The sequence below is a fragment of the Salmo salar genome, chromosome 12, assembly GCF_965601325.2.
Source record: "Salmo salar chromosome 12, fSalSal1, whole genome shotgun sequence".
In the NCBI taxonomy this organism is placed as follows: Eukaryota; Metazoa; Chordata; class Actinopteri; order Salmoniformes; family Salmonidae; genus Salmo; species Salmo salar.
Genome location: NC_138302.1, coordinates 94,721,272 through 94,746,391, shown reverse-complemented (window position 1 = coordinate 94,746,391; position 25,120 = coordinate 94,721,272). Strand labels below are relative to the sequence as shown.

The 25,120-nt window shown below is 44.3% G+C and overlaps 1 protein-coding gene across 2 annotated transcripts in view; it reads right to left on the bottom strand.

Moving 5' to 3' along the window:
* Nucleotides 1-4,820: 4,820 nt before the first annotated feature.
* LOC106566100 (kinesin-like protein KIF21B) overlaps nucleotides 4,821-25,120 on the bottom strand; it is a 137,525-nt gene continuing 117,225 nt past the window's right edge. The window contains exons 28-34 of one of the 2 annotated variants that reach the window (XM_082959484.1): nucleotides 25,062-25,120; nucleotides 22,905-23,069; nucleotides 21,246-21,363; nucleotides 20,819-20,989; nucleotides 16,352-16,551; nucleotides 14,306-14,446; nucleotides 4,821-7,304 (exon numbers count right to left, since the gene is read on the bottom strand). The exon at nucleotides 25,062-25,120 is cut by the window's right edge and continues 122 nt beyond it. In XM_082959484.1, the coding sequence (XP_082815610.1) occupies nucleotides 14,347-14,446; nucleotides 16,352-16,551; nucleotides 20,819-20,989; nucleotides 21,246-21,363; nucleotides 22,905-23,069; nucleotides 25,062-25,120 (813 nt within the window). In that variant the 3' untranslated portion in view covers nucleotides 4,821-7,304; nucleotides 14,306-14,346. The remainder of the gene's footprint in view (nucleotides 7,305-14,305; nucleotides 14,447-16,351; nucleotides 16,552-20,818; nucleotides 20,990-21,245; nucleotides 21,364-22,904; nucleotides 23,070-25,061) is intronic. The other variant, XM_082959485.1, reaches the window with a different exon arrangement.

Genomic DNA, 25,120 nt, shown 5'->3' with positions numbered 1-25,120 from the left:
TATATTCAGTGAGGTAAAATGTTCAGAACATCTCATATAGAAACGAAAGCTAATGAATAGAATACACAAACAAACAGGCATTCACATCTGTTCTAGACCATACATATTTCTATGTGAATGTTCTGTAACATTTATCCTCCTGAACAGACTTCTGGAGTAAGGCTGAGAATGGTAACAGCTTCCGTACAACCATAGAAATAGAATACATAGACATATTTCATACAGAATTCAGAGGACACATGTCCTGTCTACTTATTGTATTTCTATGCGTACTGTAAGACAGTGGGCCTGAAAGCAGAGGCACGAAGCTGAGACAAGGAGAGGCGTCTCAGCGGAGTTGAGAGGTTCACTGGTTCTGTATATCTCGAGGTGAAATGAGAAGCACAGGTATACTGATGGTCAAATCTGCACACAGACGGGAAGGAAAGTCATTACTCGATGTATGGGGCATTAGATAACCAGGAAGTCCAAACTGTGCCCAAATCTCCCCTCCAATAGAAAGACATTATAATACCGATATACAGGTGATCCAGCCACAGAGAGGCTGACGAGAGGGCTGTCTTTATAGGGCTTCCAACTGGAGAACAAAGAGATTTGGGTTCATCTGTTTGGCTTCATTAACCCTTTGAAGTTAGGGGTCAGAATTTAGATTGTTATCGTCAGTGTTCCATCCCGGAATTACAAAACTACACTACCTTTGTTATGTCATTGATTAGAACATGAGGCTTCTTCACAACTATGATCATGCAGCTCTGTTCTACTGCAAATGTACACGCAGGGGCACCTTTAAAGCACCCTAAGTACTGCACAGCTTTCTCTAACAGCTACTGTGAAACACACTGAATGAATGGCTGATACTGTACAGTCAGTAGAGTACAGTAGACCATCACATAGTTAGCTAGCTATAGGTGATTGGAACAGCTGTGGGATGACATTCAACATCCTTCACGTTCAGCCTGGTCCTCTGAACAGACGAGAGAGAGGATGTAGTAAATGGTACAAGACAAGGAAAGACAAAGGGAGTCAACCAGGCATAATAGTTAGACGTCATTAAATAAGTGATAAAAGGCTACAGAGAGTATATAGATATTCCTCTATGACAAGGGAACATCGACAGTGTCTTAAAATGGCTTTATAAACAAGGCCTTTGGTAAACACTATGGGTTCTACAGAGACTCTAAGGGGGATCGGGGGACAACTGTCTACACTCCCTCTACCTACAATCAGGGCCGAGACCCGCTCAGAATAACACAAAATCCATGATTGCTTTTTCTTATTTCTTCTGTTGCTCTTTATCGAACACTGTTTACAACAAGTTAGCAGCATCAAAATGTCTTAGAAGAGAAACCAAAATTGATTCACTCTTCAAAGACAGCTCTTCATATCTCTAAGAATAGATTTTTGAGATTCCCATTACAGGAGTTTCCAATTGCATATGATTCCCATTGCAGGAGGCTCCCATTGCAGGAGATGCCCATTGCAGTAGATTTAATTTGGGATCCTTTATTTTGCTATGTCGGACCGCCAATCCTTTCCTCTGATTCAAGCCATTTTGTCATGGTACAGTACACACGTTTGAAGTCTTTACCGTATAAAGTGCACTCAATAACCAAGAGAGAGATATTCACAGGAGATGACATGTTGTGAGTTACCCATGTCTCCATGATCACTAGGAATCTAAAGATCTCCTCAGGAAGTCAGTGTGACAATTTCCCCTTTCACATTTCTTCTGAATGTTCAATTTGAGAATCAAACAGTTTGTTAATGTCTTTGTTACATCATCAGTGTGAATTGATTAGAATGTCCCCTTCTCAAAGGGTCAGAATGGGAGAGTCAATCAATGGAACGGAAGGAAGATTCTCTGATCACAGGTGCTTGGAGATAGTGGTACGCCACAGGTGTGTGTGTGTGTGTGTGTGTGTGTGTGTGGTGTGTGTGTGTGTGTGTGTGTGTGTGTGTGTGTGTGTGTGTGTGTGTGTGCAGCTGTGTGTGCAGCTGTGTGTGGGGTGTGAGAGGGTTAGAAGATAAATATGTTTCATTTAGCAGACAGTAAAACCCAAGCCCTGCCAGGCAAGATGGATTACCTAAAAATACATGAGGATTTGTGTGAATGTGAGTGTGTGTAAAGCTAGGGATCGCCCCCACACTACCCCAACAGGTACACAGCGAACATCACACACACACACAGCAGAAGCACAGGGGAAGAGCTGGCTGGCACAACAGCTCCCATAGGGCTCTGGTCAAAGGTAGTGCACTATGTAGGGAATAGGGTGCCATAGGGTTCTGGTCAAAAGTAGTGAACTATGTAGGGAATAGGGTGCCATGTGGAATGTACAGAAGCACTCCTCTCTGTCCTGACCTAGTTCTTCAGACTATTTACATAATGCATATCCTGTCTCATCACCACCTGCTAACACAGCAGCCAATTATGCTGGCTAGCATAACCATTCCTCCATTCCTCTCAACACTGTCTCTGTAGTGGAGACTTAGAGCTAGGCGAGTACAGCTCTATACGGGCGTCTGCAGTTACACTTCTCATCAGTTAATACCTGGGTTACAATACTATTAGAAATTTAATTTAAAATTTAAAATACTTTATTTAAAATACTTTATCTGTACTTGATTGAGCTTGCCTGGCTTCATGGGCCAATAGAATAGTCCCCAAACTGAAAACCCCACCCATTTGGCACTCCAGAAAGGCTAAAGCAAAAGCTGAAAGTATTTAAAAGATTTGAAATAGTATTTGAATCCAGGTCTGGTGCAGCAGCTACAAAAGCTAAATAAAGCTGGAAGCAGCGTTGTCGGGGTTCAGCTGAGTGTCCACTGTGTTACCATTAGGATAACTTGGACACGTCGCCCTAGGACGAGCTACTTCTGTACTGTTCATCATGCTTGCCAAATCAAAACCAAACTGATCATCCAATATAATTGTGCTTTCGATGTATTTTGGACAGTTTTCAATTAGGTTGACTACTTTAAACATCTTCTTCTCCACAAAAGCTGGACCGATCGGCACCAAATTAGGGATATAGCATCTATGCATTGCCATCTTCAAATGCACTATTTTCCAAGACTAGCTGAAACAATATGGCTGCTATGAGCCAATGAGGCTGCATGAATGTTTTTTCTTGTCCTACAGCACCACAATGTGGCCAAACTCAACCATTCTTTACAGGTTATCTAGACTCATATCATTGAGCATGTGTGCCAAATTCCATCACTTTGAGTCAAACAGATCAAGAGATATAAAAATATGTCTGTTATGAGGTCAATATGAAGGTACTTGCATATGTGACTCGTTTCAGGAAACGAGGCGAAAGTCGCGTGTCACTACTTCACCGGAGCACCATTTGAACGTAAACTTTTTGGGCAGAAATGCCTTTGGAACATGTGAACTTTCATGTGCCTTAATAACAAACTTGTATGTCATCTGTAAATAAGAATGCAATTGTTAAATTACGAGCCTAGTTGGTTTAGCAATGGAAAAAGTCAGCAACCTTCCCGCTAGCCATGATTGGCTGAGATAATGAGTGGGCTGGACATGCCGAAAGACGAGTTCGGATTGGTCTGCCACGTATCACGCTTCTGTCTATAATATGAGCTGGTTAGTCTGTGTTGGTAATCCTTTCTAACGCGGCTTTTTTTAAAATGTATTGTGTAGTGGAGCTGCATAAGTGTTGCTCTCCACTTTCTGGAGGACCGAGTTTTTTTAAATCAGTGGAATTAGAGTATGATAGTTAAGGAGATGGAGAAAATTCTGGCATTTGATTGCAAATATGCAGACGTAGTCGAAAAGAGAATACACAGAAGGCTGTTCTATAAACACCGGTCTCTGGATTACATCTTCAAACTAAGGACAACCATGACATCTGTAACAGAAGGGGAGAAGTGTCCATCCACGTATACGGGTAAGAGAGTCTAGCTAGCTACATTTTCAGATATTACATGTTTCTAATTTTGTCAGAAAGTATTTTTCATTTCAAGTTAAAGTGTACTGTTAGCTAGCTAGCTAGCTAACGTTAACCAGCTGGCTAGCTAGCTAATGTTATGTGTATGATCTGTGTAGTAATATTAAGAGCCATTTGTATTGCTAGTTATAGTCTAATGTTATCTAGCTAACATTGAACCTGGTTTTGGTTAGCTACCTGCAGATTCATGCAGAGTAATAACGTTGTGAGTTGGGATTATGTTTAATTGTTTAGCTAGCTAGCTACATGTCTTAACAAAAGACTCCACTATGCAAGTATCAATTTCAATAGAATGTTTATGATGTCACTGTGACAACTGTCAATAGACGTAGCTGGTAAATTCGCTCTGGCTATCTACTCCGATTTCAGAGCTTTCTCGTCTGAGTGTACCAGAGCGCAGAATAACTGATGAATTTACGAACGCTCAACACCAATTGAATATGACCAGTGTCAGTAAACGTTGGCAAAAAAACGTAATTCAATTGTTGCCAGCAGCACAGTTACAGTCACCAACGCTCTGGGTAACATGGAAACATCCTAACCAGGTCTACTAGGGCGAGTAAAATGTTCAGTGAGCTGTTCTCTCATTGTGTCTGGAAGTAGCTAGCTGACTTTAGCCAGTTAGCTCGGGTGTTTGACCACCGTTTTGAGATCAACCCAACTCCTCCGCCAGACCTTCCAGTGTGCGCTCTGAACGCTCAGAGAGAGACGCTCTGGATTTACGAACGGCCAGAGCACACTCTGGCACTCCAGATTAAATTTAAGAACACACCCGTAGTATAAACCAGCCTTTAGTCTTGAAATCTTATGTTGTTTAGTACATAGTGTAACGAGTGCGCTGAGAGTCGGGAAGCAAGTTCAGGGAGTGAGTGTTTTAATAAATAAACGCAACTAAATACAAAACAAGAAACACAAACAACACACAGACATGACACTGGAACAGAAACAATGACGCCTGGGGAAGGAACCAAAGGCAGTGACATACATAGAGAAGGTAATCAGGGAAGTGTTGGAGTCCATGTGAGTCTGATGACGCGCAGGTGCGCATAACGATGGTGATAGGTGTGCGCCATAACGAGCAGCTTGCTAGCCTACAGGCCGGAGAGGGAGCACACTGACTCATTGACTCAAATGTGAATCCTTAATGAGATGGGTGGGGCTAAAGCTTAAGAGGGTGTGAACGATGCTGAGTGGGTGGAGACAAAGAAGAGCTCTTCACTAGATACCAAAACATTTCAAGGGACATTTTTCACAAAAGTGAGGTTACAAGTTTATCAACTTTCAAAGCAGAATTACTTTTCCATTGCTCCTCAAATACAGTGTGTGATATACCATTTTCTAGCTCTGAGTCTCTACTTTTATCCAATGTAAAAAAACACAATTTCAAATGTTGCTACGTACGATCGAATCGAGCCCGGCAGTCACGTGTACAAAGTTTTATAGGAATATCCGTGACTGATTTATAGTCATTTATGTGTGAGACCACGCTCATATTCATGTTTATTCGTTGCTTGACGTATTAGCCTGGGAAATAGTGCATTGAGAGACCTTGGACCCATAGATGAAAGATATCAAGTTTTGTGCAGATCGGTAAATGTTATTCACAACATTCAAAATGGCGGAAAATCCATCATGGTCCTTGAGGCAATAATTTCCCTTGTGAGGAGAGGGACCTACATACCAAATGTCTGAGGCTCAAACGAGGAGACAGGGGCGTGAGCTTTCAAAGAGGAAGCACACCGCATATCAGACTCACTGGGGAAGAGGAGAGGGGAGAGGTTGAGATGGTGATTTGCATGGTGCTTATTGAAGTGAGGAGAGAGAGGGTTTGCGTCCTAAATAGCACCTTATTTCCAACATAGTGTGCTACTTTCAACCAGAGCCCTGTTGGCCCTAGAGCCCTGTTGGCCCTGGTCAAAAGTAGTTCCCTATATAGGGACTAGGGTGGCACCTGGGAGGGAGACAGATTCAGGCTCCATAAAGACAAGAGAGATAATGATCTGGAACTTTGGCCCTTGTGGAGTGACTGCTTGGTAGGGGTGGAGGAGATAATGTGTGTGTGTGTGTGTGTGTGTGTGTGTGTGTGTGTGCGTGTGTGCGTATAATCCTGACTATGTGTGTATTAATGTATTCTTGCTAGCGTAAGCACTCCTAGTCTGATGACAGTACAGCGGTGTGTGTGTGTTTTCTGTGTGTTTTCTGTGTGTGTTCTGTGTGTGTTCTGTGTGTGTTCTGTGTGTGTTCTGTGTGTGTTCTGTGTGTGCATTCCTACAGGACTGGTGTCAGTGGTGATGTCATTAGGGCTCATTCAAAGAGATGAAGACACAGGAACCACACCGTGCTGAGATGAACTCCACAAACATACTGTATATTGTGTACAGTACACCTCACTTCTATCTGAGGTTTACCTACTGTGTAGTGTACACTGAGATCCCTCAGTCCTCTCTGAGGTTTACCTACTGTGTAGTGTACACTGAGATCCCTCAGTCCTCTCTGAGGTTTACCTACTGTGTAGTGTACACTGAGATCCCTCAGTCCTCTCTGAGGTTTACCTACTGTGTAGTGTACACTGAGATCCCTCAGTCCTCTCTGAGGTTTACCTACTGTGTAGTGTACACTGAGATCCCTCAGTCCTCTCTGAGGTTTACCTACTGTGTAGTGTATACCGCAGGTGGCCAGTGGAACCTTAATTGGGAAAGACGTCTCGTAGTAATGGCTGGAACGGAATCAATGGAATGGTATCAAACACATGAAATGCACTCAGATCAGAGACTGAAACAGTAACAGCCCTCCTCTCTGGAAGTGTTCCAGTCAGCTCAGGAATGGTGTTCTCCCTGGGTCAGTTCACTCCCTGGAGTCCTGGTTGTTATTGAAGGAGTATTAAATAGAAGCAGTTCATTCAGTCTGTAGCTCTGTGTCTGTCTATGGACGTCCCTCAGACAGACAGGCATTATCTGGCACAAGAAAGGTTTTATCTTGTCCAAATCACATCACATCTCAATGGCACTTAGAGAGGGATTGGTAGTTGAAACAAGAAAAGGCAAAAACGATCAAACTTCACTGTTTTGCATTTCAGTTCAAGACACTCCTAATATGTTTTTTTTTCAGAGGAGAGTAAACTTTGCGACCACACATGCCATCAAAACTTTAGTCGTCCCGGTAATGATTGGTAACCATGACGTCCCGCCGTGTCACACCTGATTGGTTGAGGTGTGAGGGTCAGAGTTCAGGGGTGAAGGCCCTCAGTAAAGGATGGCTGCTGATGATGTCACACTAACGCTCGACCGTCACCTCTTCTTCCCCTCCTTCGCTGACCAGATCTTCACCGTCATATCACTAGAGAGAGAAAGAGAGTTAGAGAGAGAGAGAGAGAGAGAGAGAGAGAGAGAGAGAGAGAGAGAGAGAGAGAGGAGAGCATAGTGGGATGGAATAGAGAGAGAGGGGAGAGACAGAGGGAGGAGAGAGAGAGAGACAGAGGGAGGAGAGACAGAGGGAGGAGAGACAGAGACAGGGAGAGACAGAGGGAGGAGAGACAGAGAGAGACAGAGACATAGGGAGGAGAGACAGAGACAGGGAGAGACATAGGGAGGAGAGAGAGACAGAGAGAGAGGGAGAGACAGAGGGAGGAGAGACAGAGAGAGAGGGAGAGACAGAGGGAGGAGAGACAGAGACAGGGAGAGACATAGGGAGGAAAGAGAGACAGAGAGAGAGGGAGAGACAGAGGGAGGAGAGACAGAGAGAGAGGGAGAGACATAGGGAGGAGAGAGAGAGAGAGACAGAGGGAGGAGAGACAGAGGGAGGAGAGAGAGAGAGACAGAGGGAGGAGAGACAGAGACAGGGAGAGACAGAGGGAGGAGAGAGAGACAGAGAGAGAGGGAGAGACAGAGGGAGGAGAGACAGAGAGAGAGGGAGAGACATAGGGAGGAGAGAGAGAGAGAGACAGAGGGAGGAGAGACAGAGGGAGGAGAGACAGAGGGAGGAGAGACAGAGGGAGGAGAGAGAGAGAGAGACAGAGGGAGGAGAGACAGAGACAGGGAGAGACAGAGGGAGGAGAGACAGAGAGAGAGGGAGAGACAGAGGGAGGAGAGACAGAGACAGGGAGAGACATAGGGAGGAGAGACAGAGACAGGGAGAGACATAGGGAGGAGAGACAGAGACAGGGAGAGACATAGGGAGGAGAGACAGAGACAGGGAGAGACAGAGGGAGGAGAGCAAGAGAGAGTGAGACAGAGGGAGGAGAGACAGAGGGAGGAGAGAGAGAGAGAGACAGAGGGAGGAGAGACAGAGACAGGGAGAGACAGAGGGAGGAGAGAGAGACAGAGAGAGAGGGAGAGACAGAGGGAGGAGAGACAGAGAGAGAGGGAGAGACATAGGGAGGAGAGAGAGAGAGAGACAGAGGGAGGAGAGACAGAGGGAGGAGAGACAGAGACAGGGAGAGACAGAGGGAGGAGAGCAAGAGAGAGTGAGACAGAGGGAGGAGAGACAGAGGGAGGAGAGAGAGAGAGAGACAGAGGGAGGAGAGACAGAGACAGGGAGAGACAGAGGGAGGAGAGACAGAGACAGGGAGAGACAGAGGGAGGAGAGAGAGACAGAGAGAGAGGGAGAGACAGAGGGAGGAGAGACAGAGAGAGAGGGAGAGACATAGGGAGGAGAGAGAGAGAGAGACAGAGGGAGGAGAGACAGAGGGAGGAGAGAGAGAGAGAGACAGAGGGAGGAGAGACAGAGGGAGGAGAGAGAGAGAGAGACAGAGGGAGGAGAGACAGAGACAGGGAGAGACAGAGGGAGGAGAGAGAGACAGAGAGAGAGGGAGAGACAGAGGGAGGAGAGACAGAGAGAGAGGGAGAGACATAGGGAGGAGAGAGAGAGAGAGACAGAGGGAGGAGAGACAGAGGGAGGAGAGAGAGAGAGAGACAGAGGGAGGAGAGACAGAGACAGGGAGAGACAGAGGGAGGAGAGAGAGACAGAGAGAGAGGGAGAGACAGAGGGAGGAGAGACAGAGAGAGAGGGAGAGACATAGGGAGGAGAGAGAGAGACAGAGGGAGGAGAGACAGAGGGAGGAGAGACAGAGGGAGGAGAGACAGAGGGAGGAGAGAGAGAGAGAGACAGAGGGAGGAGAGACAGAGACAGGGAGAGACAGAGGGAGGAGAGACAGAGACAGGGAGAGACATAGGGAGGAGAGACAGAGACAGGGAGAGACAGAGGGAGGAGAGACAGAGACAGGGAGAGACATAGGGAGGAGAGAGAGACAGAGAGAGAGGGAGAGACAGAGGGAGGAGAGACAGAGAGAGAGGGAGAGACATAGGGAGGAGAGAGAGAGAGAGACAGAGGGAGGAGAGACAGAGGGAGGAGAGAGAGAGAGAGACATAGGGAGGAGAGACAGAGACAGGGAGAAACAGAGGGAGGAGAGAGAGAGAGAGACATAGGGAGGAGAGACAGAGACAGGGAGAAACAGAGGGAGGAGAGACAGAGACAGGGAGAGACAGAGGGAGGAGAGACAGAGGAAAGGAAAGCAAGAGAGAGAGGGAGGAGAGCAAGAGAGAGAGGGAGAAACAGAGGAAAGGAAAGCAAGAGAGAGAGAGCAGGAGACCAAGAGAGAGAGGGAGAGACATAAGGAGACCAAGAGAGAGAGGGAGAGACATAGGGAGGAGAGACAGAGACAGGGAGAGACAGAGGGAGGAGAGCAAGAGAGAGTGAGACAGAGGGAGGAGAGCAAGAGATAGAGAGGGAGGAGAGCAGGAGGAGAGCAAGAGGGAAGGAGAGACAGAGGAAAGGAAAGCAAGAGAGAGAGGGAGGAGAGCAAGAGAGAGAGGGAGAAACAGAGGAAAGGAAAGCAAGAGAGAGAGAGCAGGAGACCAAGAGAGAGAGGGAGAGACATAAGGAGACCAAGAGAGAGAGGGAGAGACATAGGGAGGAGAGACAGAGACAGGGAGAGACAGAGGGAGGAGAGCAAGAGAGAGTGAGACAGAGGGAGGAGAGCAAGAGATAGGAGGGAGGAGAGCAGGAGGAGAGCAAGAGGGAAGGAGAGACAGAGGAAAGGAAAGCAAGAGAGAGAGGGAGGAGAGCAAGAGAGAGAGGGAGAAACAGAGGAAAGGAAAGCAAGAGAGAGAGAGCAGGAGACCAAGAGAGAGAGGGAGAGACATAAGGAGACCAAGAGAGAGAGGGAGAGACAGAGGGAAAGAAAGCAAGAGAGAGAGAGAGAGAGAGAGAGAGAGACAAAGGGAGGAGAGCAAGAGGGAGGGAGAGACAGAGGAAAGGAAAGCAAGAGAGAGAGAGGGAGGAGAGCAAGAGAGAGAGGGAGAGACAGAGGAAAGGAAAGCAAGAGAGAGAGAGAGAGAGAGCAAGAGAGAGAGAGGGAGGAGAGCAAGAGAGAGAGGGAGAAACAGAGGGAGGAGAGCAGGAGGAGACCAAGAGAGAGAGGGAGAGACAGAGGGAAGGAAAGCAAGAGAGAGAGAGAGACAGAGGGAGGAGAGCAAGAGGGAGGGAGAGACAGAGGAAAGGAGAGCAAGAGAGAGAGAGGGAGGAGAGACAGAGGAAAGGAAAGCCAGAGAGAGGGAGAGACAGAGGAAAGGAAAGCAAGAGAGAGAGAGAGACAGAGGGAGGAGAGCAAGAGGGAGGGAGAGACAGAGGAAAGGAAAGCAAGAGAGAGGGAGAGACAGAGGGGTGCAAGAGTGAAAGGTGGAGAGAGAGGAGAGACAGAGAAGAAAAGAGTGATTCAACTGCCAGCATCTTCAAACAGTTCCATTGTGACTCCCACACAGCACCAGAGGGACAAGACATCAAAACCTACAGTTCACAGAAGGAGACACACACAGATGATACTGCCTAGTCCTCCACCTTCTAGGGAGCACAAAGGAATCAGGTCCAAAATAGACATAAAACATCCTTCTCCTCTGTGCCATACAACCTCCCCTCAGATAGAGCAAGCATCACGACAACACTCATCACTCTTTCTGTCCCCTCTCTCAAACAGTGGTGGAAAAAGTACCCAATTGTCATACTTGAGTAAAAGTAAAGATATCTTAATAGAAAATGACTCAAGTAAAAGTGAAAGTCACCCAGTAACGTACTACTTGAGTAAAAGTCTAAAAGTATTTCCAGTTGAAGTCGGAAGTTTACGTACACTTAGGTTGGAGTCATTAAAACTAGTTTTTCAACCAATCCACAAATGTCTTGTTAATAACCTCTAAGGGCTAGGTGGGACGTGACCGTCCCACTCTATTCAACAGCCAGTGGAACAGCGTGGCGCGAAATACAAATACCTCAAAAATGCAATCATTTCAATTTTTCAAACATACGACAATTTTACACCATTTTAAAGATAAGACTCTCGTTAATCTAACCACATTGTCCGATTTCAAAAAGGCTTTACAGCGAAAGCAAAACATTAAATTATGTTAGGAGACAGCCATTTTCCAGGCAAGCATATATGTCACAAAAACCTAAAACACAGCTAAATGAAGCACTAACCTTTGATGATCTTCATCAAATGACACTCCTAGGACATTATGTTATACAATACATGTATGTTTTGTTCAATCAAGTCCATATTTATATCCAAAAACAGCTTTTTACATTGGCGTGTAATGTTCAGAACATGCATTCCCACCAAAAACTTCTGGTGAATTTACTAAATTACTCATCATAAACATTGACAAAATACATAACAATTATTTTAAGAATTATAGATACAGAACTCCTTTATGCAATCGCTGTCAGATTTCAAAATAGCTTTTCGGCGAAAGCACATTTTGCAATATTCTGAGTACATAGCTTAGCCATCACGGCTAGCTATTTTGACACCCGCCAAGTTCGGGGCAACCTAAACTCAGAATTAGTATTACAAATATTGTATTACCTTTGCTGATCTTCGTCAGAATGCACGCCCAGGACTGCTACTTCCACAAGAAATGTTGTTTTTGTTCCAAATAATCCATAGTTATGTCCAAATACCTCCGTTTTGTTCGTGCGTTCAGGTCACTATCCAAAGGGTAACGCGCGAACGCATTTCGAGACAAAAAAATTCTAAATGTTCGATTACCGTACTTAGAAGCATGTCAAACGCTGTTTAAAATCCATTTTTATGGTATTTTTCGCGTAAAATAGCGATAATATTCCAACCGAACAATAGTGTATTCATTCAAAGAGGAAAAGAAAAACAGCGTGCTCGCGTGAATGCGCATATCCAATCTCTTTGTCACCAGGCAGACCACTGAGAAACTGAGCTACTATACTCTGCCCAGAGACAGAAGACGCCTCAATCCTGCTTTCTGAAGGCTTTAGAGAGCTAATGGAAGCCTTAGAAAGTGCAACGTAACCCCACAGATACTGTAGTTTCGATAGAGAATCAAAAGAAGAACTACAAATTCTCAGACAGGCCACTTCCTGCTTGGAATTTTCTCAGGTTTTTGCCTGTCATATGAGTTCTGTTATACTCACAGACACCATTCAAACAGTTTTAGAAACGTCAGAGTGTTTTCTATCCAAATCTACTAATAATATGCATATTCTCATTTCTGGGCAAGAGTAGTAACCAGTTTAAATCGAGTACATGTTTTATCCGGCCATGAAAATACTGCCCCCTAGCCCAGACAGGTTAAACAATTTATAGGCAATGCTACCAAATACTAATTGCATGTATGTAAACTTCTGACCCACTGGGAATGGGATGAAAGAAATAAAAGCTGAAATAAATAATTCTCTCTACTATTATTCTAACATTTCACATTCTTAAAATAAAGTGGTGATCCTAACTGACCTAAGACAGGGAATTGTTACTAGGATTAAATGTCAGGAATTGTGAAAAACTGAGTTTAAATTTATTTGGCTAAGGTGTATGTAAACTTCCAACTTCAACTGTAAGTATCAAAAGTCAACTGCTAAAATATACTTAAGTATCAAGTATCTAATTCCTTATATAAAACAAACCAGATGGAACATTTTGTATTTATTTTTACAGATAGCCAGGGGCTGTTTAGTGAGTCCTCCAGATCAGAGACAGTAGGGATGACCAGGAATGTTCTCTGCTTAGTGAGTCCTCCAGATCAGAGACAGTAGTGATGACCAGGGATGTTCTCTGCTTAGTGAGTCCTCCAGATCAGAGACAGTAGGGATGACCAGGGATGTTCTCTGCTTAGTGAGTCCTCCAGATCAGAGGCTGTAGGGATGACCAGGGATGTTCTCTGCTTAGTGAGTCCTCCAGATCAGAGACAGTAGGGATGACCAGGGATGTTCTCTGCTTAGTGAGTCCTCCAGATCAGAGACAGTAGGGATGACCAGGGATGTTCTCTGCTTAGTGAGTCCTCCAGATCAGAGACAGTAGGGATGACCAGGGATGTTCTCTGTTTAGTGAGTCCACCAGATCAGAGACAGTAGGGATGACCAGGGATGTTCTCTTGATAAGTGTGTGAATTTGACTAATTTTCTGTCCTAACACACAAAAGTAACAAGTACTTTTGGGTGTCGGGGAACATGTATGTACATGATTTTCTTGAGGAATGTAGTTGAGTAAAAGTTGTCAAAAATATAAATAGTAAAGTAAAGTACAGATACATAAAAAAGTATTTTTACTTAAGTACTTTTCACCGCTGCTCTCAAAGACCATAAGTACTCTCCTATCCTCACTCCCTGTATTCCCCCCCACCCCGATCAACATAGCTCTAAGTGTAGTTTTTAAAATACTATAATTGTATTAGGAAGTTAAGAAGTGAAACTAACTTCCTTTCTCTGCAGTTCTCCTATCCCTGCTAAGAAACTCCCAGCTGAGCTGCCAATTTACTCTGAATCTCCTCTCCATTCACAACCTCCCGAGTGCTACCTCATGACATATTTCAGTTTATGTGTGTGTGTGTGGTGTGTGTGTGTGTGTGTGTGTGTGTGTGTGTGTGTGTGTGTGTGTGTGTGTGTGTGTGTGTGTGTGTGTGTGTGTGTGTGTGTGTGTGTGTGTAGGTAGGACCCAATTAACAGAGGAAGTAGAGGCATATCCAGCTGACATGGCCAGAGATAGGAGTGGGGTTATTCTATTCTCAGATGAATTCACACTGAGAATACAGTACTGTACTGTCTCTACCTATTAGGGTCTTCATTTGAAAACCAAAAGGGGTAAAAGGGGAAGAGGAGAAGTTGGGAAAGTGTGTTGTGAAGACATAAAGAAATGTCTTGAGAGTGCAACATAGCAAGAAGAAGAGAAAGAAATGGATAAAAGGAGTATACCCGAGGAGAGCAGAGCTGAGATTACAAGGGCATTAGCCAAATGAAGACAGGGAGAGAAAAATAGAGAGAAAAACCAGGGACTTAATGAGACGGGGCTCTAGAGAGATGAAGAGAATGAATGGAAATACCAGAGGAGAGCAGAGGCGGGGTTGTGAGCTGCAGTGAAGGCTCACGGGAGGCTGGTGGCACGACCCTTGATGGCCAGAACCCGTCGAGGTAGACAGGGGGTCAAACCCGGGACATAGCTCCATAACTTCACCCTGCAGTCACTGAGGTAGCAGGTGAGGAGGGGGGAGGAGAAGGAGAGGTGAGGAAGGGAAGAAGGGAAGGGATGGGAAGAAGGGAAGGGAAGAAGGGAAGGGAAGAAGGGACGAGAAGGGAAGAAGGGAAGGGAAGAAGGGAAGAGAAGAAGGGAAGAGAAGGGAAGATGGGAAGGGAAGAAGGGAAGGAAAGAAGGGAAGGGTAGGGAACAATGGAACAAGGGAAGAGAAGAAGGGAAGAGAAGAAGGGAAGAGAAGAGAAGAGAAGAGAAGAGAAGAGAAGAGAAGAGAAGAGAAGAGAAGAGAAGAGAAGAGAAGAGAAGAGAAGAGAAGAGAAGAGAAGAAATCAAGAAGGGGAAAGAGAGGAGGAGGGAGGAGAGGGAAGAGAGGACAGGTTAAAGCAGGTTAGTACAAGATGAAGATGAGTTCAGTAAAGGAGTACTCAGTCAGATGGTTTGGTGAGAGTGGTAAGCTTGAAAGGTATTAGATGTAAGTACAGGAAGGACATAGCCTGTTGGGGGTACAGGGAGGACAGAGCCTGTTGGGGGTACAGGGAGGACAGAGCCTGTTGGGGATACAGGGAGGACAGAGCCTGTTGGGGGTACAGGGAGGACAGAGCCTGTTGGTGGTACAGTGAGGACAGAGCCTGTTGGTGGTACAGTGAGGACAGAGCCTGTTGGGGGTACAGGGAGGACAAAGCCTGTTGGGGGTACAGGGAGGACAGAGCCTGTTGGTGGTACAGGGAGGACAGAGGCTGTTGGGGGTACAGGGAGGACAGAGCCTGTTGGGGGTACAGGGAGGACAGAGCCTGTTGGGGGTACAGGGAGGACAGAGCCTGTTGGGGGTACAGGGAGGACAGAGGCTGTTAGGGGTACAGGGAGGACAGAGGCTGTTGACGCATACAGGGAGGACAGAGCCTGTTGGGGGTACAGGGAGGACAGAGGTTGTTGGGGGTATAGGGAGGACAGAGGCTGTTGGGGGTACAGGGAGGACAGAGGCTGTTGGGGTTATAGAGAGGACAGAGGTTGTTGGGGGTACAGGGAGGACAGAGGCTGTTGGGGGTACAGGGAGGACAGAGGCTGTTGGGGGTACAGGGAGGACAGAGGCTGTTGGGGGTACAGGGAGGACAGAGGCTGTTGGGGTTACAGGGAGGACAGAGGTTGTTGGGGGTACAGGGAGGACAGAGGTTGTTGGGGGTACAGGGAGGACAGAGGCTGTTGGGGGTACAGGGAGGACAGAGGCTGTTGGGGTTACAGGGAGGACAGAGGTTGTTGGGGTTACAGGGAGGACAGAGGCTGTTGGGGTTACAGGGAGGACAGAGGTTGTTGGGGGTACAGGGAGGACAGAGGTTGTTGGGGTTACAGGGAGGACAGAGGTTGTTGGGGGTACAGTATGAAGCAGGCCCTTTGCACACCCTCTGACTGAAACACAGCAGCAGGATGTTGCCATCTCAGCTTCTCAGTAGTCTTCCATACAGTACAGGCCACTCAGACACACTGAACATGCTGATGAGAGGACTGGTCGCAGGCATCAGCTAAGTTCTACGAAGCCTGGTCAGTAACTGTCTGGGGATGACTGGTTCCAAAAACATGTATTGTTGAGACGGGGGCAAATCATGCATTTTACAACAACAAAGAGCATTTTCTCATTGGATAGTCATCGTAGTATCTTCTCAGAAAAGGCCAAGGACAACATATACTGTATAACCTAACCCTCCCAATGTATTTGATTTGGTTTTATACAGCAGTACTGTGCATCCAAGACAATCCAAGACAATCCCCATTCTATGATTCTATCCTATGTAGTAATGCCATGTCTGGATGTAGTGGGAAATAACCTCAGGGAAAGTCTGGTTAGAACAACAACATCATCATCAACAACAACAGACTGTTTATTGCAATACTAATGTGGTACCTGGAAGCGGTGAAGATGTGTCGTGAGTTGGTGCAGATGGCGTTGATAGGGCTCTCGTGACCCCTGACCTCTCCTATGGGGGTGAAGTTGTCAACGTTCCACACCTTCAGCATGCCCCCCCGACACGCACTCAGCAGCATGGGCCGACCTGGAACATACGCCAGCGCACACACCCAGTCCTTATGGGCGTTGGGGATTTGCTGAGGACAGACAGGAGAGAGGAAGGAGAAGCTTCTGTTTAGTGTACTTGTATTGGGGGAAAGGATTTATAAAAGGATTTATAAAGGTTTTCAAACAAAAAGACACAAACAAGCATTGGGGATTTGCTGAGGACAGGAGAGAGAGTTTTCATTCAGTGGATTTTTTTTTCCTACGTGTTTTCCAAATTGGTAGTTACAGTCTTGTCCCATCGCTGCAACTCCCCTACGGACTCGGGAGAGGCGAAAGTCAAGAGCTACACGTCCTCTGAAACACGAGCCTCCAAGCCGCACTGCTCACTTAATCCGGAAGCCCGCCGCACCAATATGTCAGAGGAAACACTGTCCATCTGGTGACCGAAGTCAGCTTGCAGGCACACGGCCCGCCACAAGGAGTCGCTAGAGCATGATGGGACAAGGAAATCTGTGCCGGCCAAACCCTACCCTAACCCGGAAGACACTGGGCCAATTGTGCGCCGCCTCACGGTCCGGCCGACTGTGACAAAGCCTGGGATCGAACCCGAGTCTGTAGTGACGCCTCAAGCACTGCGATGCAGTGCCTTAGACCATTCACAGGACTTTTATTGGGAAAAGGGAAACACATAGACGTTACAATAATCTGTTAGGAAGATAATAGAATTATCCAACTAGTCGTTGACTTGATAAAAGAGCCTGGATATGATATCACATTCACTCTTATCCAGAGCAACTTACAGCAAGGAGTGGATACGTTTGTACTTTGTCCCATACTGGTCCCCGGTGGGAATCAAACCCACCACCACGGTGACGTTGCAGGCACCATGCTGTACCAGCTGAGCCACACAGGACCCCATTCAACATGCTATGATACTAATCTGACAACAACAACAAACGTGGTCTACCTGTGACTCACATAGCATCACTGAAACACCCAGACAGAGGTATGATATGATGACTGTGTTTCTGTCCACAACCTTCTACCCATAGACAATCTAATGTAAGTAAAAATATCATTTCTACAGGAGTTTACTATGTGTATTTGACAGGACTAAGATTATTAGACATTAAAGATTCTCTAAAAGGGATCACAGCAGTACTGGTGACAGAAACACACACACACCTGCACACAATCTCTCTCTCTCTCTCTCTCTCTCTCTCTCTCTCTCTCTCTCTCTCTCTCTCTCTCTCTCTCTCTCTCTCTCTCTCTCTCTCTCTCTCTCTCTCTCTCTCTCTCTCTCTCTCTCTCTCTCTCTCTCTCTCTCTCTCTCTCTCTCTCTCTCTCTCTCTCTCTCTCTCTCAAATTCAAGCTGCTTTATTGGCATGAAAAACATTGTGTTAATATTGCCAAAGCAACAATGTATACAATATACATTGTAATACAATTATAAACAAATAATTATATAAAATGGCAGTAAATAATAATACAAAATTAAATATAAAAATAATAACAATAAAATAGTAGTAAAATAATAGTAAAATAGTAGAATGTAATAAATATAAATATGAAATGAATCTATAACTAACTTATAACTAAATAACGGTCATCTTCACCATTACATCAGTACTACAACTACTATCATCATTACCACTACTACTACAACCACCATCACTAAACTGCTATCATTACCATTACTACCCATACCACTACTATTTGGAATGATAAACAACAATAATAATAGAAATAACAATAACAGTAATAACAATAATAGTAATAATAAGTAAGTTACTGCTTACTATGCAGATGTTATTATTCAGTGTCCCTCAGGCTATGGCAGGCAAATACATATTTGGCTGCAAGAGGAGCCATTGCTCCTTCGCCCATGAGTATTTTTAGTTTTTCCTCTGGGTTTAATAAGTTCAAATTTGGAATAAATGTAGTCATTTCTGTGAATAAGGAATCTCTTTGTGAGGAATATTTATCACAGTAAAGGAGAAAGTGCATCTCTGTCTCTACCTCCCCTGTCGTGCAGTGACCACGTACACGCTCCTCTTTGGGTAGCCATGTCTTTTTATGTCTGCCGGTTTCTATTGCCAATCGGTGGTGACTCAGCCTGTACTTGGTAAGGATCTGTCTCTGCTTCGTATCTCTGACAGAGTAGAGATAATCAGACAATTCATATTCTCTGTTTAGGGTCAGATAGCAATTTCGTCGGCTTTGGGATTTTGTTTCGTTTTTACAATGTTGTAAATATGAGTCCTTTGATTGGTTCATGATTTTGTTTATTTGAATTCTTTCTTTTGAAGCAGTGCTGGTGTCAGCTTGGTTGGTGAGGTCCAACACCAGCTGACTGAGAGGGCTCATTTCTGGGCTCAGCTCTTGGGTTTGGAGTGCTTTAAATTGCAGACTTGAATTTGGACTTGAATTTAGATGTAGCCAAAATTTTAATGATCTTTTCTGTATTTTCATTATTACTGGAAAGCGGCCCAATTCTGCCCTACATGCATTAGTTGGTTTATTTCTCTGGACTTGTAGGATTTTCCGACAGAATTCTGCATGTAGGGCTTCAATTGGATGTTTGTCCCACATTTTAAAGTCCAGTTTATTGAGTGGTCCCCAAACCTCACTTCCGTAAAGAGCTATTGGTAGGATTACACTGTCAAATATTTTGGTCCAAATTCTAATTGGGATGTTGATTTTGAATAATTTCATTTTTATTGCATACAATGCTCTGCGGGCTTTTTCTTTGAGTGCATTCACTGCCATATTAAAGTTTCCCGATGCAGATATGGTCAGACCAAGGTAGGTGTAATTTTGAGTGTGTTCAATGATGGTGTTGTTCAGGGTGAATTTATATTTGTGTTTCTGACATCTGGTTTTCTTTTGGAAAATCATGATTTTCGTTTTTTGGAAATTTACTGCCAGGGCCCAATTATGGCAATATTGCTCTAGAATATTAATGTTCTGTTGAAGCCCTTCTTTGGTTGGTGATAGAAGTACCAAGTCATCAGCATATAGCAGGTATTTCACCTCTGTGTCAAATAGTGTGAGTCCTGGGGCTGGAGAATGGTCCAACATGTCTGGTAATTCATTGATATAAATGTTGAAAAGGTTTGGACTCAAACTGCAGCCTTGTCTCACACCTCGACATTGTGAAAATAATTCTGTTCTTTGGTTTTTGATTTTTATTGCACATTTATTTTCTGTGTACATACATTGTATTAAGTCATACACCTTACCACCAAGCCCACTTTGGAGAATTTTGTAGAATAGCCCTTCATGCCAAATAGAATCAAATGCTTTTTTAAAGTCAATAAAGCAAGCAAAGATTTTGCCCTCTTTTTTGGTGGACGTGTTTATTAATTAGTGTGTGTAAGGTGTATATATGGTCAGTAGTGCGATGGTTAGGGAGAAAGCCAATTTGACATTTACTTATTACATTTTTTTCTTGAAGAAAGGTTTGAATTCTTGAATTCAAAATGCTACAGAAAACCTTTCCCAAGTTACTGTTTACGCAAATTCCCCTGTAATTATTGGGGTCTGATTTGTCTCCACTTTTGTGGATAGGGGAGATGAGCCCCTGGTTCAAGACATCAGGGAAGCAGCCAGAAGTTAAAACCATGTTGAACAATTTAAGCACAGCATTTTGCAACTCAAGTGTGCTGTTTTTCAGCATTTTATTTCTGATGTTGTCTAGACCACAAGCCTTCTTTGATTTAATAGATTTGAGCTTTTCATTTAGTTCTTGTTGGGTTAATGGGTAATCTAATGGATTTTGGTTGTTTTTAATGACTGATTCAAGGATGTTCAATTTTTCTTTAATTTCTAATTGGTTCTGTTGTAAGTCTTTTTGTGGGATGTTTTTGTATAGATTATCAAAATACGTTTTCCAAATTCCTACATCTTGTATGGCTAATTCCTGTGGCTTTGTTGTGCTTAAATTGTTCCACATGTCCCAGAACTGATTTTGGTCAATTGCGTTTTCAATTTCATCAAGTGTCTTGTTGGTATAATTCAATTTCTTGCGTTTCAGTGTTTGTTTATACTGTTTCAGAGTTTCAAAGTATTCATATCGTAGCTCTGGGTTGTTTTGCTGCTTATCTCTCTCTCTCTCTCTCTCTCTCTCTCTCTCTCTCTCTCTCTCTCTCTCTCTCTCTCTCTCTCTCTCTCTCTCTCTCTCTCTCTGTCTCTCTCTCTCTCTCTGTCTCTCTCTCTCTCTCTCTCTCTCTCTCTCTCTCTCTCTCTCTCTCTCTCTCTCTCTCTCTCTCTCTCTCTCTCTCTCTCTCTCTCTCTCTCTCTCTCTCTCTCTCTCTCTCTCTCTCTCTCTCTCTCTCTCTCTCTCTCTCTCTCTACCTGTGTGAGTTCTTGTTGCTCCAGGTCCCACTTCTTGATGCCGTTGTCTCGTGACGCGCTGAATAGCACGTCTCCCTGGATGGCTAGACACTCGATCCCGTCGTAGTGAGGAGGCTCAAAGTTATGGGATGGGCCTACATTCCCCAGCATGCCCTCTGCCACATCAAACACCTACCAGGAAGAGAAAAGTAAAGCAGTCAGAAAACATGAGCAACAACGAGCAGAGAAATTGTCCCCAATGGGAGTATATACCGTACAAGACTGTCTTCTGACAGGTGGAATCACTCCTACTCAACACTAGTTTCTTGATTGATGGAGCAGACATCATTTTATCTAAGGTACAGTAACAATCTATCTCATATGAGAATGGGAAGTACATAGTAAATGCTGTGCGACATCAGCATGATTCTGTCCCAGTACATAGTACCTTGACGTAGTGGTCCTTGGAGCCGGTGACCACCTGGTCTCTGCCCAGTACAGACTGACCTACAGTCAGACACATCACTGAACCAATGTGACCTGTCAGCTTCCCTAACGCCGTCATCCTAGTGGGGGGAGAGACAGAGAGAACGAGAGGTAGACAGAAAGATAGACATGAAAGAGATTGAGAGAGAGACAGCAAAAGAGAATGCAAGTGTGACTAAAAGGGTTAAGGTTTTTGTGTTTGCCTGTATGTGTGTTTGCCTGTATGTGTGTGTGTGTGTGTGTGTGTGTGTGTGTGTGTCTGTATATGTGTGTGTCTGTATATGTGTGTGTGTCTGTGTGTGTGTGTGTGTGTGTGTGTGTGTGTCTGTATATGTGTGTGTGTGTGTGTGTGTGTGTGTGTCTGTATGTATGTGTGTGTGTGTATGTGTGTGTGTGTGTGTCTGTATGTGTGTGTGTGTCTGTATGTGTGTGTGTGTCTGTATGTGTGTGTGTGTGTGTGTGTGTGTGTGTGTGTGTGTGTGTGTGTGTGTGTGTGTGTGTGTGTGTGTGTGTGTGTGTCTGTATGTGTCTGTATGTGTGTGTGTCTGTATGTGTGTGTGTCTGTATGTGTGTGTGTGTCTGTATGTGTGTGTGTGTGTGTGTCTGTGTATGTGTGTGTGTGTGTGTGTGTGTGTGTGTGTCTGTATATGTGTGTGTGTCTGTATGTGTGTGTGTCTGTATGTGTGTGTGTGTGTGTGTGTGTGTGTGTGTGTGTGTGTGTGTGTGTGTGTGTGTGTGTGTGTGTCTGTATGTGTGTGTGTCTGTGTGTGTGTGTGTGTGTGTCTGTATGTATGTGTGTGTGTGTATGTGTGTGTGTGTGTGTCTGTATGTGTGTGTGTGTCTGTATGTGTGTGTGTGTCTGTATGTGTGTGTGTGTGTGTGTGTGTGTGTGTGTGTGTGTGTGTGTGTGTGTGTGTGTGTGTGTGTGTGTGTGTGTGTGTGTGTGTGTGTCTGTATGTGTCTGTATGTGTGTGTGTCTGTATGTGTGTGTGTCTGTATGTGTGTGTGTGTCTGTATGTGTGTGTGTGTCTGTATGTGTGTGTGTGTGTGTGTGTGTGTGTGTGTCTGTATATGTGTGTGTGTCTGTATGTGTGTGTGTCTGTATGTGTGTGTGTGTGTGTGTGTGTGTGTGTGTGTGTGTGTGTGTGTGTGTGTGTGTGTGTGTGTGTGTGTGTGTGTGTGTGTGTGTGTGTGTGTCTGTATGTGTGTGTGTCTGTGTGTGTGTATGTGTGTGTGTCTGTATGTGTGTGTGTCTGTATGTGTGTGTGTGTGTGTCTGAAATGTGTGTTTCCCTGTATGTGTGTGTGTGTGTGTGTCTGTATGTGTGTGTGTCTGTATGTGTGTGTGTCTGTATATGTGTGTGTGTCTGTGTGTGTGTGTGTGTGTGTGTGTGTGTGTGTGTGTGTGTGTGTGTGTGTGTGTGTGTGTGTGTGTGTGTGTGTGTGTGTGTGTGTGTGTGTGTGTGTCTGTATGTGTGTGTGTCTGTATGTGTGTGTGTCTGTATGTGTGTGTGTCTGTATGTGTGTGTGTCTGTGTGTGTGTGTGTCTGTATGTGTGTGTGTGTGTCTGTACATGTGTGTGTGTCTGTACATGTGTGTGTGTCTGTATGTGTGTGTGTTACCTGTTGAGGTCCCAGGTGCGTACTGTGTTGCCAGCGGCAGCATAGAGGACAGAGCCAGAGGGGTTGAGGGCTATCTGATTCATCTGGTATTCCCCCTGTGCCACCGTGATGGTACGGGTGGTGGTGCCAGCACACGCATCCCCCGATATCACCTGGCCTGAAGACCTGGAGAGAGAGGGGGGCATTGAGATCAAAATAGAGCTCATTATCGAGCTCATTACGCTCAGTTGGTAGAGCGTGGTGTTGGTAGAGCGTGGTGTTGGTAGAGCGTGGTGTTGGTAGAGCGTGGTGTTGGTAGAGCGTGGTGTTGGTAGAGCGTGGTGTTGGTAGAGCGTGGTGTTGGTAGAGCGTGGTGTTGGTAGAGCGTGGTGTTGGTAGAGCGTGGTGTTGGTAGAGCATGGTGTTGGTAGAGCGTGGTGTTGGTAGAGCATGGTGTTTGCAACGCCAGGGTTGTGGGTTCGTTTCCCATGGGGGACCAGTACAGGAAAAAAAAAAAATTTTTTATGAAATTTATGAATTCACTACTGTAAGTCGCTCTGGATGAGAGCGTCTGCTAAATTTTATTGACTAAATGACTAAAATGTAAATGTAAATTATTGAGTTTGTTGTGTGTTGCTTTGGCAGAATAAGCTTGGTCATAATATCATGTTACCATTAAAACGTCCTGTCTAGCTGTCTGAATAATAATATCATGTTACCATTATAACGTCCTGTCTAGCTGTCTGAATAATAATATCATGTTACCATTATAACGTCCTGTCTAGCTGTCTGAATAATAATATCATGTTACCATTATAACGTCCTGTCTAGCTGTCTGAATAATAATATCATGTTACCATTAAAACATCCTGTCTAGCTGTCTGAATAATAATATCATGTTACCATTATAACGTCCTGTCTAGCTGTCTGAATAATAATATCATGTTACCATTAAAACGTCCTGTCTAGCTGTCTGAATAATAATATCATGTTACCATTAAAACGTCCTGTCTAGCTGTCTGAATAATAATATCATGTTACCATTAAAATGTCCTGTCTAGACCCCTGAATAATAATATCATGTTACCATTAAAACGTCCTGTCTAGCTGTCTGAATAATAATATCATGTTACCATTAAAACGTCCTGTCTAGCTGTCTGAATAATAATATCATGTTACCATTAAAACATCCTGTCTAGCTGTCTGAATAATAATATCATGTTACCATTAAAACGTCCTGTCTAGCTGTCTGAATAATAATATCATGTTACCATTAAAACATCCTGTCTAGCTGTCTGAATAATAATATCATGTTACCATTAAAACATCCTGTCTAGACCCCTGAATAATAATATCATGTTACCATTAAAATGTCCTGTCTAGCTGTCTGAATAATAATATCATGTTACCATTAAAACGTCCTGTCTAGCTGTCTGAATAATAATATCATGTTACCATTAAAACGTCCTGTCTAGCTGTCTGAATAATAATATCATGTTACCATTAAAACGTCCTGTCTAGCTGTCTGAATAATAATATCCTGTTACCATTAAAACATCCTGTCTAGCTGTCTGAATAATAATATCATGTTACCATTAAAACGTCCTGTCTAGCTGTCTGAATAATAATATCATGTTACCATTAAAATGTCCTGTCTAGCTGTCTGAATAATAATATCATGTTACCATTAAAACGTCCTGTCTAGCTGTCTGAATAATAATATCCTGTTACCATTAAAACATCCTGTCTAGCTGTCTGAATAATAATATCATGTTACCATTAAAACATCCTGTCTAGCTGTCTGAATAATAATATCATGTTACCATTAAAACGTCCTGTCTAGCTGTCTGAATAATAATATCATGTTACCATTAAAACGTCCTGTCTAGCTGTCTGAATAATAATATCATGTTACCATTATAACGTCCTGTCTAGCTGTCTGAATAATAATATCATGTTACCATTATAACGTCCTGTCTAGCTGTCTGAATAATAATATCATGTTACCATTAAAACGTCCTGTCTAGCTGTCTGAATGTGTGCATTTAACATCAAAGTAGTGAGCTCCCTTCCTAACAGTCAACACTTCCATTAGGCTATAACAGAGAGAGACTGATTGGTGGGTTAGCGTGGGTACGGCGAGCTGTGATTGGTGGAGAGAGACAGAGAGCCACTCACGTGAGGGTGCGGACACACTTGGCAGAGTCTCGTATGTCCCAGACCTTGATGTATGAGGT